This window comes from Marmota flaviventris, chromosome 20 (assembly GCF_047511675.1).
Source record: "Marmota flaviventris isolate mMarFla1 chromosome 20, mMarFla1.hap1, whole genome shotgun sequence".
NCBI classification, from domain to species: domain Eukaryota; kingdom Metazoa; phylum Chordata; class Mammalia; order Rodentia; family Sciuridae; genus Marmota; species Marmota flaviventris.
This window is the reverse complement of record NC_092517.1, coordinates 17,461,574-17,475,090: the sequence shown is the minus strand read 5'-3', so window position 1 is coordinate 17,475,090 and position 13,517 is coordinate 17,461,574. Positions and strand designations below refer to the sequence as shown.

Genomic DNA, 13,517 nt, shown 5'->3' with positions numbered 1-13,517 from the left:
GACCTGCGGAGTTGGGAACCTGACCCCAACAGGACCCGGGCAGAGTTGAAGGAGCTCCCCGGTGGCACCATAGGCCAGGGAGCTGCCTCTCAGGTGGGCCCCAGCCTGGGGCCTTGTTTCTGAGGCGGGGTGACACCACAGTGGAGCTTGGGTGCCCACGATCACTTCCCCCGTGCTGGGAGCAGCCCGAGGTGCTGAGCAGAGCCCCCTGCCGTCCCCACGGTGGCCATCTCCTCAGGGCCTGTGGTCTGCTTGCAGACAAGCTGTCGGGCGAGCGCATCAAGCAGGTCATGGAGCACATCTGGAAGCTGCAGGAGTTCTGCAACGGCATGGCGCGGCTCGAGGTGGACGGCTATGAGTACGCATACCTTAAAGCTATAGTTCTCTTTAGCCCCGGTAAGATATGCGCTGGGGACCCGGGACGCCTTCCCTGTGCCCACTGATATTTCTGCCCATGTTCGTGTTGTCAGCACTGTAGCCTGCCCTGCCACTCTGTATGTCACCTGGTGTCCCCCGACAGCCACTTGACTGGCTCCCGCACATGCGGACATTCTGTTAGTCCTGGGCTTTTACAGCTCCCGAGAAACGTGCCACCATGTCTGGGGACATAGGGTACAGATGACAGCTATTCAATACCCAATTTAGACCCCTGGCCACACAGACGCTGGGCCTCACCAGGTGCTCCCCACACTCTTTCTGGTCACCTGGGCTCGGTGCCAGCCAACCCCGCAAGAGGACCTGGGGAGGCTCCCCGTGGCTCTGCCCCGTCCCCAGGACAGCTCGGGAGCCTGTCCCTGAGTACCCAGGGGGCACTTTCCCTTGGGCAGTTCCCGCACCTGGCTCTGTGGTGGGCAGCCAGGTGTCCACAACCAACTCAGCTGGGCTTGTGCCCAGGCGGAAGGGGGTGCCCAGTTCCTTCTTGGGAACCTTGGCAGAAACCGGTGGCAAAGCTAGCATTCTAGCGACGTCCCAACGGGATTGAGCTTCTGAGTTTGGGACGTCACCTTAGGGTAGCCTCACAGAAATTCGACTCAGCTGGCCGAGGTGGGCACACCTGTGACCGCTGCTATCAGGAGACTGTGGGCTCGGGGCCAGCCTGGGCAGCTTGGACCCTGTCTGTGAATCTAAAAATGATTTGTTAAAGGGCTGGGGTGGGGCGCAGCTCAGCCGTGGGGCACTTGCCCGGCTGGTTCCCCCTTGACGTCCCCTCCACGCACACACAGTGACCACGGTGGCGTCTGCAGGGGAGGCCTCCCCAGGGCAGAAGGGAACGCGGGGGTCCTTTTGCTTTCAGATCACCCGGGGCTGACGGGCACGAGCCAGATCGAGAAGTTCCAGGAGAAGGCGCAGATGGAGCTGCAGGACTACGTGCAGAAGACCTACGCCGAGGACACCTACCGGTGAGCTCCGCCCCCTGTCCTGTCCAGTGGAGGCGGCATGAGCGTGGGGGGCCTCAGAGTGCTTCTCCCTCGTCTGACGGGTGGTGGCCTCTCCTGGGGCTGGTGCGGCCAGGCCCTGTCTGCCCATTGGAAAGTGCTGCCTCTGGTCCTGGGCAGCAGCTGGGTGTGACCCTAGGGGAGAGCAGCGAGTCGCACAGGTCATGCCTGCAGACACGCTGGCTGCAAGGAGTCCCCGTGTTGGGGGCTGGTCCAGCGTTGGCTGGTCCGGCTAACAGGGCCTCCCCGGCTCTGCCAAAGCACAGCCCCCCCCACTGCTCTGAGCCACAGCTGCGGGAATTGCTGCCCCCTTTCACTCCAACCACTTTCTACTTTTTAGCCCTCGTGGGGTCACAACGGGCTAACAGTCCAGACAGACGAAGCCCTTCCCTAGGCTTGGTCCCCTGCCCAGAACTGCCCGGGCCCTGCACTTGTACCTGCTGGTGTCCTGAGCCTCAGGGGCACCTGGCTGACTGCAGTGCCAAAGCCAGGACCGTCCCATGGCCATGCCTAATGTGATGGCAGTGCCCGCGGCCCAGCTGCAGCTTTTGTAGCACCATTGTTCACCACAATCTCTGGAGCCCAGAGTCCCTTCAGCCTGTGCAGCAGGTTCTAGCCACGCGCTCCCCACAGACGCCCTGTGGCCAGCCTGGCTTATTTCTCCGGGGCCCCAGGCTGAGATGGCCCCTGCTGACATCCTGTGACCAGCAGCCTGTGTTGGTGTCCCTCTCACCCTGTACGCCCTGCAGGATCAGAGCAGGGAGTCGTAGCCGGCTGTGGGTGATGGTGCTTGAATGCTCTGAATATAGTTGTTTAGAACATTCTAGAAAGTGCAAAGGGGACAAACTACTTCATTAAGAAAGCATCATCTGGAGCTGTCCTACCTTTAACCTTCTGTGTTCACTTCCAGAAACTTGCTTTATGTCATTGGGAATCAAAGCCCATAACTTTTTATCTAATACAGAACGAGCAGCGCAGTCCCATGGGACACAGCAGATACACTGTCTGTGGCCCTCACACCAGGGTTTCTTCAAAGTGAAGCATCTTTTACCTGGATTTTGAGGCCATACCAAGCTCTAGTAGTTCCTGAGAGGCAGGGACAGCCAGGAGTGTTGTGGGGACGTCCTCCGGCTGCTTTTTATCGCACGGTGTGTCGTGGGTCTTTCCTCATCGAGACGTAGACACTCTTCCTGTCTTTCAGGGAGTGGCAGGTTGTTCTGTGAGGACACAGGGTGGCTTTTCCTTGTGTGTGGGGGCCGAGTGTTGTGTCTCCAGTCACCTGCTGGGTGTCCTCAGGATGACCTGGGCAAGCCGCTGTTGAAGTGGGAAAACCAGAGAGCTGGGTGGGCGGGTGGCGGTGGCGGCCTGGTCCCCTGAGCTGGAGGCCCTCCCGTCTCTAACGCGGCTCCCTCTTGCAGATTGGCCCGGATCCTCGTCCGCCTGCCTGCGCTCAGGCTGATGAGCTGCAGCATAACGGAGGAACTCTTTTTCACTGGTCTCATTGGCAATGTTTCAATAGACAGCATAATCCCCTACATCCTCAAGATGGAGACGGCGGAGTACAACGGCCAGATCACCGGAGCCAGCCTATAGTACCCACGCGCGCCCGCCACCGCCCGTGGGACCCGCCAGGACCGCTCGGACCAAGGGGAGCAAAAGTAGTGGTGTTTGGTATGTGCAAAGGGTGGCCGGGTCCCACCCGGTTCCTCCTGTTGACCCCAGACAGTGGGATCCTCTCCCGCCGTGAGAAGCATTTTCATGCCTTTTGATGAAGATTTTGGAAAAATCTTTTAACTCCATTTGTATTTAGCAATTCTCAAAGGGCAAAAAACCATAAAAAGGAAGTTTTATAATGTCAGAGACTAGTATTAAAGCAACTAAAAGAACCTAAGAGAACAGTACGTGTGTAAATATATTAAAAATGTCCTTGGAATTAATAGCTACTAATTGCCAGGGTGACAATAGCACTTTCTAAGCACTTGTTATCAAACTTTGTAACGTTAGCGACACCTGCCTGTGGGCAGGGCCACGGGAACGCGGGCACCTTTGGCTGGAGTGCTGGGGACTGACACCGCGGGTTCCGGAGACAATCATTTGTTTAGAGCGTCATCTTTCCTCGGTCTGTGCACGTGGCTCCTGTGAACGGAAACGTGGCGACCGGGCTGACCGTTGGGTCCCCTGACGGCGGTCCTGGTCTGTGGCGGGCGTCTGCGGACTCTCCATCACCTGCGCCTGCTTCTGAGGATTAGGTTGGAGCGGGTCAGACCGAACGGCGATTGGAGACCTGTCACACCTCCAGCATCGGCAGACGTCCTCAGGTCACCTCACGCTCGTGGCAGCTGCAGCCTCTGACCCAGCAGGGCAGGGTGGGCACCCTCAACCCTGGACGCCCCTTCCTGAGTGGGGGGGGGCTGCGTGGAGAGGGACAGTGCAGCTTCTGGAGCGTGAGGACCCCTGCCCGGGGGTTTCCACCTGACACCCCGGGAGCAGGTCAGGGCCGGTGGCACAGGAGCCCAGCAGCTCGTCCTCTGCAGGTCATGAACATCAGGGGTGGCCTCTCACTGTCCCAGCACGTGGTGCCCCAGCAGAAAGCAACCCTCATCCCCAAGGGACAGTCTTCCTCAGAAGTTAGTGACCCTAGTTGACACCAAAAGCCGAGCTCGGTTGCCAGGCGTACCGTCACCTCCATGAGCGCAGTTTGCATCTGTTGACCAGGTGGCCCGTCCCTACCTTTGTCTCCATGGCACTGGGTGTGGGCTCCAGGCAGAGGGGCTGTGTCCTCCTGCGGTGGGCAGTGCTCCGGGCTGTGGCAGCAGGATCGGGGGGACGCATCCCCCTCAGGCTCCGTCACTAAGGCTGTTACTCCTCCTGGGCAGCAGAGGCTGGAGAGTGGCAGTGGTGGCCGATGGACTTGAGTGTTTAGGAAGGTGAGACAGAGGCTCCCCGAGAGCAGAGCTGGCCTGGTGGGTCTGGCGGCTCCTGTGTCCCTTGCAGCTGCCACTTCCGTGTTCTTGCATGTCCGAGGGCCGCATGATGGCCCCGGGTGCCCCATGTGCCTGCAGAGGTGCCGGCCTGAGCTGCCCAGGGCTGATCCCGGAGGACGCTCTTGGGCTTGGAAGTCCCTCGTGTGGCCTGAGCCTCAGGTTACTTAAGGAGACTCACCATTTAGGGTGCAGCCGTCATGGGCCGTCAGCGTTGGGGAGCTTGTGGTCCAGGTGTGACGACGTGAGGCCAGGTCCCGAGACGCTCTGCATGCAGCCTGGGTGAGGACAGCAGCCCAGGGGGGAGGACGGCCCCCACGGGCACTTCTTGGTTAAGCGGCCTTCTTCCGAGGAGTAGCTCAAATGACGCTGACTCAGGTGTTGGAGTCACCTGTGCATACACCAGACCCAGACGCTCAGCCCAGTGTCACTGGTCCCCTTCCTCCTGGAAGGTGAGGTGCTGCCCAGCCTCTGCCCTCGGGCTGAGGTTTTGGGGTCCTTAAATGGGTTTTTCTATTGAATCTGGGGTGTGGTGGCCGTGCACCCTTCTTTTCTAGCTTGTGGGCAGGACTGGGCACACCCCTCCCCACGGCCACTTGGGCAGCTGGCCACCACGGGAGCCGGGAGCTGGAGCCTCACCCTGTCCTCTGGGGACGCCTCCCTGCAGAGCAGTCCTGGGTGGCAGTTGGCATCCGTGTCTGGAAGCCTCTGGCTGGCGGCGTTCAGGGTCCCCTAAGCCTGTTAAGTGTCCTGTGAGACCCGATTTTTCGCCAGGTGCCCTTTGGTCCTGGGAACACCTCAGCCAGTAAGCAGATGCCCCCATGTCCCCTGCCCAGCCACCGATCTCTAGGTCAGTCACGCAGCTCTGAGAATTGTCTTAACTTTGTAGATTTTGAAAGCCAAGACCCCAGCGCGACAGGGTGGCTCTTGGTCTTCTGCACACTAGGTTCCAGGCCACCCCCTCCTCCTGTCTCCCGCAGTGTGTACTGGGCGTGTCCAGCCCCAGGGCTCCGCAGCAGCCTGGGTGACGTACATGTGTCCATACCCCGAGTACAGAGCTGTGTGTGTGTGACAGACGCCCGCCCCTGCCCTGGACAGTTCTGTGACAGTTGCTCGAGGCCCCTGGTTGGGGGGGGCTGGTTTTCCTACCTGCATCTTCCCGTGGGGAGGCCTTTCTCTCCAGGCAGGAAAGGAGGGGACAGGAGGACTCTTCTCTGTTCACACGAGGGCTGCAGTGTCCACAGCTACGTGGCCATTTCTCAACTCAAGTCACACGGCAGCTGGCAGCCCAGCTGGAAGGAGTTTCCCAGGTGGCCAGAGCCAGGCCCCGGCCAGGGTGCGGACCGTCCTTGTCAGTGGGGCCTAGAGCGAGGCCAGGGCACAGCCGGGAGGTCTTTGGAGGCTGGCCTTGGTGCGGTTCCCCGCCCCCTGGGGGCCTGGCGGGTCCCCAGGCTAAACTCCTTTCTGAAAAATTCAAATCATAATTTTCAGAAATGAACTGGTGTTTGTCCTTAAAGCCACAGACACCAAGTTTCTGTCACCAGGTCTAACCTGATGACTCCCCATAATAGGGCTCTGAGCGAAGACCTGGCCCTGGAGCCAGGCCCAGCCTGGTGGTCACTGCTGGATGACCGGGACCCTCCCAGGCTGCTCTTTTTCTCGGTGCAGCATCAGCATGTTCGAGGACACGGGGACAGTGCTCAGTGCCTTTGAGAGACGCGGGCCCTCAGCGCTCGGTGGCCCTACTTTGACGTAAAACGAAGGTGGCGCTGCTGTGGCCCTCACCTGCTGTGACAATCACATGTTTGAAAGTGGCTTTCTAGCTGAAAAACATGGAAGCCTGACAGTCTCTGTCACCTGTCTGACCGGCATAACAGCAGCCGAGTGACCCAACCACTTGACGGGGCATTAAAGGGTGAAGGTTGGGGTGGCAGTTGGGGACAGCAGGCTCTCCCTTAAGAGTGGCTTTTCCTCGGGAGCAGACTCAGTTGTACGAGTGGCAGACTTGCTGTCCTCCATCTCACCTGTCCCCTGGGGGCCAGCGCTGGCCTGGTCCTCTGACTGCGAAGCTGCACGTGTCCCCACACACCAGCTGTGGGTTCCCGGTAGTTGGGACTTCTGTTAAAATGTAGCCGCCTCCCAGCCCTTAAAAAGGCACCCCCCCAGAGGACAGTGCGGGCGTGAGGTTTCCTGGGACCGTCCCTGTCACCCTGCCCTTCTCTCCTTGACGCCGTGACATTTGGACTCCGGGTTGAGACCCTGTGGAGGCTGCAGCTGTGCACAGCTCCCGTCCCCTGTGAAGCGAGCGTTGTTCTGTGATGGCATTTCAATGGCATGTCCTTTTTTAACCCGATTTTGTATCTAACGCTGTCCCGCCCGCGGCCCTGCGCTGTGTCCGTGGCGCTGCCGTGCATGCGCAGCTGTGTGCGTGACCCATGCTGTCTGATGTGGCCTCGCTGTGGCCCACCCTGCTGCCTACAGGAGGGCAGACCATTAAAAGTGAATTAAAGCCTCGTGTGCGCCTGCTCCTCATTTCTCCCCACCGCACTGGTGACATCTGGCCGGGGGCCCTGCGGGGACTGTCGGCAGGGAAAACCCAGGCAGCGACCTCTGTCCACCGCAGGGCGGCTCCTTGGTGAGGGGTGAGGCTGCTTCAGGGGCAGGGCGGCCACCCGACCCTGTCACCAGGCCTTGAGCTACCACACAGCAGGCTCCTCACCTAAGGAGGTTCGCTAACCAGGGTGGAGCCACCCATGGGGGGACAAGCTCATGGTCACCTGGCCTCTCATTTCACAGGTAAGGACGCTAAGGCCCCAAGTCACAGGCATGACAACTCATGACAGCCAGATCCCTGAGTGGCACTGCCCGCCGTGCCTCCTGACGGCTGCTGTCTGCAGAACCACCCCACGGCTCGGGACACGGCTAAGCGTCGGCAGCCCTCCCGCTCCGCCAGGCCCCGTGTCTCAGATTCAAAGACAAGTTGTAAACGATGACGTGCGTGATCCTCGTCCGCTGCCCACGTCCCAGGGAGGGTGGCCCCAGGCCAAGCGCCACTCACCTCCACCCACTGGCCCGGAGGTGTGGCGGGTGCTCCCCACACCCTGCTGAGCCTGAGCGCGAGCCCAGGCCTCTGTCCCTCTGCAAAGAGGGGCGACGGCTCTGGATCAGGGCCCCCCTCCTCCTGGGAGGCCGTGTCACAAAGCCAGCGGCTGGGCTGGGGACAATGCAGTGGCCCTCCATACTGGCTGTGGGAGACAAGGGCCACACTGCCACCAAACACCAGCCCGTTAGCCTGTGGCCCTCAGAGCACCCTGTCCACTACGACTAGAGTCACTGCAAACGGGAACCTGGACGTCAACGTCTCTGGCAGGTCCCTAAACCACATTATAGCCCCCACGGCAGAGGCCACCTGCACCAGCTACCACCCAGGAAGGACCCTGGGGGGCTGTAGGACCGGCCAGGCCGGGCCAGGAAAGGAAGGTGCCAGCCTGACCCCCACCACCACCTCCTGGCTGAGCTGCCAGGGCCCTGTGGGAGGCCTCGGACCTGAGTGACAGGGGCCTGGACCACAGTGGGCTGCGGCAGCTCCGCCCAGGCCGGACCCCACCCCCATGCCACGCAAGGGCCACATGCTTGGTTTGAAAGGCCAGCCCTCCCAGGAGTGGAAAAGCCACAAAGCCACAGGCTCAGCCACCTCCCCGAAAGCAGGTCTAGAAACGACCCGCAGCAGAGTGTCCCAGGACACCAGGTGGCAATGGCCTCTACCCTCCCTGCCCAGAGTCCCCTTCCCTGCGGCAGGACCAGAAGCACAGTGCTGCTGGGGCCACCAGGCCTTTTATTGAGCAAGGGACGGGGACATCCACGCAGCACCTCAGCCTCAGTCCAAAGGCGACCTCCGAGAGCAGTCCTGGGGTCACCCCCATCTCACCACCGCTTGGCGCGGGCGGCTCAGTCCTTGGCGCTGGCCCTCAGGGCGGCTCTGTACTTGCCGGTCATCTCCTTGGGCAGGGCCACCAGGCCCGGGCAGGGCACCTGGCCCTCCACCTGGCACATGCACTCCCGCAGGCAGTACTTCCGGGGCCCGAAGTTGGCGGGGTGCCACAGCTGCTGCCTCTCCTGCTGCTCCCTCTGGAGGGTCTCCCTGCAGGAGCGCCGAGGAGGTGAAGCGCAGCCCGGTCCCCAGGAGCCCCCACCCACCCCGTGCAGAGGGCCAGGTCACGGGGAAGACAACCCCGTGCTGTCCCCAAGAGCAGCGTGCGTCCTGGGGTCAGCCCTTCCTCAGGCCCAGGCGGGGACCCGGGAAGCCCCAGGGTTGCAGAGACACGGCCCGTCCCCTGGCTCCGAGCCGGGCTTCACACGGGGCCTTCCAGCCGCACTCCAGGGGCCTGTCCCCACCCCGGGCCAGCAGTGAGCAGCCCCAGCTCAGCTCCTCCCCGGTCGGTGGCAGCCACTCACTCGCTCTTCCCCAGGATCTTCCTGACGTGCTCCACGATCTCCTTGTTGGTCTTGGTCTCCACGTCCACCAGGACCTGCTCCCCGGAGTCTGGAAAGAGAGGCCCGGGACGGAGGCTCAGCTCATGCGCACAGCCCCAGAAGCTGCGACTCCATCTGCTGCCGGGGCAGGGACGCTTGTCGCACGGACACACGTGTTCACAGAACCCGTGAGGCCGCCTGGCGCTCTCCGTGCTCCTGGGATCGGAGCCGCCTTCAGGTGGGCGCCGAGCACCCCGCGCAGCACCGCGCTTTCCAGCCAAGACTCCGCAAGACGGGCTGCAGGGGCCGAGGCCCAGCTCTCCCGGGAGTGGGTGGGGCCTACACGCGCGCTCACACCCATGAGGACGGAACCGGGGGCTCTACACACCGAGCTCCGTCCCCAAACTCCCTCTTTAGTACCAGCACTGAGCCCCGGGGCGCCCACCCCGCCTTTTGGTAAGGAACTATTTTGCTAGGCGACAGGAGACACAGCGTCACTGATCCGCGGCTGCAGTGCCGTCGCTGCCCAAACCCAAGCAAGTGTTAACGCAGAAACCAAAAAGCTGACCCTGAACTGCACGTGGAGAGGAGAAGGGCTCAGAGCAGCCCCCACCTTGAAACAGAAAACGGGGGAAGGAGGGGGAAGGAGTCCCACTTTCCCGTTTCAACGGCACCTGAGTTGGAGTCACTGCAGTGGGACACGCGGGATCAGCGTGAGGACAGGCTTGAGGGGGGGACGGACCGAGTCCGGGAACTGCCTGCTCATGTGCGGACCAGCGGCCTGGGCCGAGGTGGCCCCACAACCTGGTCAGGGGGCCCGACAGGGCGACAGGGCCCACCCGTACAGGAGGGTGAACGTGGGCATCCGAGGCCCGAGAGGGGACACGCACGTGAACTCTCAGCAGCAGAGCGCCTGCCCAGCACGCCCAAGGCTGCACGGAGAAGGAACCTTCTAGAAGAGAACACAGGAGCAAATCACAACCCTGCTGAAGCAAAGGTTTTCAGCCACATCAAGAGCTAAACTAGGAGCCACCCCAGGTGTCCACCAACAGACAGGCTCTAAGACAGGGTGGCACGTGGATGGGACAGCTGGATTCAGCCATTAACCAGATGGCAGAGGCCTTGTGTTCTCAGGGGTGGAGGCCAGAGAGGAAACAGAGGTGGAGAGGAGCTCAGGAAAAGTAAGGGAGGCCAGACCAGGCGCCAAGGGCTGTGAGATCAAGCCAACCTCGCGACCCAGCAGGACCCCGTCTTTAGGTAAAGAAGCTGGGGGGTGGCTCGGGTTAAGCACCCCTGGGTTCAAGTCCTGATACCAAAAAAGTAAGTATAAAAAAAATTAAGTGAGATCCCTAAAGGAAAGTGACGGGGTGGGAGGGGCGGGGGTGAGGGAGACAGGGAGGAGGAAAGTGGTGGGTGTGGCCCTGGCCAAGCTGTGACACTGTGTGTGCATACATGACACTTCCGTCATGTGCAAGCACAATACACTAATAAAGACAGAAAAAAATCAAGTGAAATAAACCACTAAAAAATTGAACTAAAATTGAAAACTTACACACTTCCAAAGACATCATAAGCCACAAACTTGGGGATAAGGAACCTGTGCCCCAAATATGTAGGAACTGTCAACTCAAGCCAAGCCAACTTCAGAACGGAAGTGGCTAATGCGCCCATGAAAAAATCTTCGATTTAGTCACTAGGAAAATACTAATGAATACAATGAGATCTCATATCAGAATCACCAAGATTTTAAAAAATGACAATAAAACCTGCTACTAGCTGGGCCTGGTGGTGCGCACCTGTCATCCTAGTGGCTCGGGAGACTGAGGCAGGAGGATCTCAAGTTCACAGTTGCCCTCAGCAACATCGAGGCCCTAAGCAACTCAACGAGACTCTGTCATTAAATAAAATACAAATAGTGCTGGGGACAGGGCTCAGTGGCCGAGGGCCCCTGGGTTCAATCCCTGTACCAAAAACAAAGCAAAACCCTGCTGCTGAGGATGTAATAACACAAACTCCCACGTGCAGATGCCGAACCCCACTTCAGCCAGTGAAGACCAAATAGAAAGGGGCGGAGGGGGAAGCAGAGTGGCTGTCCTTATTTACAGATGACATGGGCACAGTGTACACGAGATCTTAAGCTATCTAGAAATAAAAACTAGAAATGGTGAGGGAGCAAGGTCGACGACAGGTGCAGAGATGGGAAGCAGCAGTCCTGTGTAGAGTGCACGGCCTCAGCCAAGACATTTACAAAGACCATTTATGTGGTCACAAAATACTCGGGCTGTTAAAATGTCCTCAGAGTTCTCGCCAAAGTAGCCTTTGTGGGACATACTCAAACCATAACACATCTGCCCTATGTGGTGGCTGGGGAGGCCAGCACAGGAGGATTGTAAGTTTGAGGCCAGCCTCCACTATATAGTGAAGCCTCATTTCAAAATAAAAGGTTGAGAATGTGGCTCAGTAGTAGAGCTGTCCTACATTCAATCTCCAGTGCCACCAAAAAAAAAAAAAAAAAAGCAAACTGCAGTGTTAATTCCAACATGATCCTCACCAAGCTGACAGGTCTACGGTTGATATGGAAATCCAGAGGGCCTACCCAATTCCTTTCATTTCTTCATTTATCACTTTTATTTTGTTTCCTGGGAGTTAGTCTCAGCTCCGCTCTGCCCCTGAGCTACACCCCAGCCCATTTTTATTTGCAGACAGGGATGATGTTGCTCAGGTTGGCCTTGAACTTGGGACCCTCTGAACTGCTGGGATTACAGTTGTGTGCCACAGCGCCTTTTGAAATGCCACTCAAGTTCAATATAACACTGCACAAACAGGCTGCTATGAGCTCAAGGACCAGTGTCCACCAGTGAGAGGGAGGAAAAGGACTTCAGAAATCACACTGTCAGGGGACGTTGGGGTGGACACCCAGGATGCACGCAGCACTTAACCTTTTAAAGACACGGTTCAGGGGAGCTAGTGTACCCGCATGTGGGCCACTGTACCCGGCTCCTTCCCCTAGCAGCATGCCAGGGTGACATGGTGGGGCATGTGCCAGCTGCTCCTCTCCATGGCAGAGTGACCAACTGCGGACCCTACACATTGTTGTCCACTGTGTCAACTGACAGGCGCAGCGTATTCAGCGGGGAAAGGAGGCTGAACAAGGGGTCCACAGGCCCTGGACCTCCAAGTCTAAAGCCACACCCTAATGAACACAGGAGATGGCACAACGTGGACCACAGGACAAAATACAGACATTTAAGGTTACAGTCCTTCAAGGAAGCGCAGGAGAAGACCTCTGTGGCCTGGGGTGGGCAGACATGTCCTAGGAGGGCCCAAGAGCATCAACCGACAACAGAAAGCAGCGGGTGTCCTGGAATTCACCAAAGTTGAAAATTTCCAACTCTGCTCATTTAAAAAAGAAAAAAAAAGCCCACCAACTGCTAGCTTTCCAACCTTGTGACTATCATACCAACAGTGACAACTTAGGGGAGGACAAGCTTGCTGTGGCTCAGGGTTTCAGAGGTGTGGCCCGAGGTGGGCTCAACCCAGGGTTCTGGGCCCAAAGGGACACAGGAGCATGGTGGGCGGGAGTGGAGGGCAGCGGGCAGGGGACAGGGAAGAGGCCCCGCCTTCCACACCCCAGAGGCCACCAGCTCCCCCAGCTCCATGGCCACAGAAACAGGCGCCCAGGGGGACAGCACATCCAGATTGTAACTACAGCAAAGGACACTCTATGTGAAGAATTCAGAAAAAAATAATTGTCCCAACTTTCCCCCCTTAATTAACAAAAGATTCAAACAGATTCTTTGCCAAGGAGCCGTGAGGTGGGCGCCGTGGTGTACACTGGAGGCTGAGGCAGGAGGGTCACAAGGAGGAGGCCAGCCCCAGCAACTTAGCGGGGCCCCAAGCAAGTCAGTGAGACCCAAAACACAGAGCTGGGGACGTGGCTCACCAGCAGAGTGTCCCCAGGACCGGAACCCAGGGGAAAAACACGACCCAAGGACAGCGGGGCGGCCCGGTGGGCAGCGACAGACGGGGATCCACGGAGTGGGAGCGCCGCTTCCCTGGAGGTGGGTCAAAGGGGCCCTCGCTAGGACTCTGCCCTGGACAGAGGCTCACAGGCCCGAGGACAGGCTGCCAGGGCCTGGTAAGAGGGCAGCAGCGGAGGTCGTGCAGCGAGGCCCGCGACGCCGTCAGCACCCACGCATCCGCTGCCACCGGGCTGGGCCGTGAATGACAGCCCGCGCGGGGACACAGGCTGCCCCTGCTGGAGTCCTGGGCAGCCTGTGCGGAGCCCTGCGACACCCCTGCACAGGACAGGCACCTGCGCTTCCTGGGGACCAGGCAGGGCTGGGGGATCAGGAGCCTAGGGAGCAGAGCAGACACAGCCACACGCCAACTGAGCGCCTGCCTGTGACCTTGGTGGCACCCAGAACAGAGCGGCCCCAGCAGGGAATGTTCCATGCAGGGGGTTCCAGTGGGGGCAGCCCAGGACAGCCCGATCCCCTGCCCCCAGGCAGAGACCAGCGGGGGTGGGGGACGGCGGGTCCCTGGGCAGCAGAGGGCGAAGGGTCCAAAAGACCCCAGACCTGCCTCCCGGCAGAGGAAGGTCTCAGGAGCTGGCCCTGCTCAGTGC

The 13,517-nt window shown here is 59.7% G+C and overlaps 2 protein-coding genes across 7 annotated transcripts in view; one reads left to right on the top strand and one right to left on the bottom strand.

Annotated features, from left to right (window-relative positions):
• Nr2c2 (nuclear receptor subfamily 2 group C member 2) overlaps nt 1–6,930 on the top strand; it is a 68,944-nt gene extending 62,014 nt beyond the window's left edge. For 3 of the 6 annotated variants that reach the window (XM_027931960.2, XM_027931962.2, XM_027931963.2), the window contains 3 exons: nt 259–358; nt 1,295–1,400; nt 2,855–6,930. In XM_027931960.2, coding sequence (XP_027787761.2) covers nt 259–358; nt 1,295–1,400; nt 2,855–3,205 — 557 coding nt within the window. In that variant the 3' untranslated portion in view covers nt 3,206–6,930. Of the gene's footprint in view, nt 1–258; nt 397–1,294; nt 1,401–2,854 lie in introns of all 6 variants that reach the window. The other 3 variants (XM_027931961.2, XM_027931964.2, XM_071605882.1) reach the window with 3 other exon arrangements.
• Nucleotides 6,931–8,229: 1,299 nt separating this feature from the next.
• Mrps25 (mitochondrial ribosomal protein S25) overlaps nt 8,230–13,517 on the bottom strand; it is a 29,899-nt gene continuing 24,611 nt past the window's right edge. Inside the window, exons 3-4 of the mRNA XM_027931892.3 lie at nt 8,873–8,960; nt 8,230–8,558 (exon numbers count right to left, since the gene is read on the bottom strand). Of these exons, the coding sequence (XP_027787693.1) occupies nt 8,366–8,558; nt 8,873–8,960 (281 nt within the window). The 3' untranslated portion in view covers nt 8,230–8,365. The remainder of the gene's footprint in view (nt 8,559–8,872; nt 8,961–13,517) is intronic.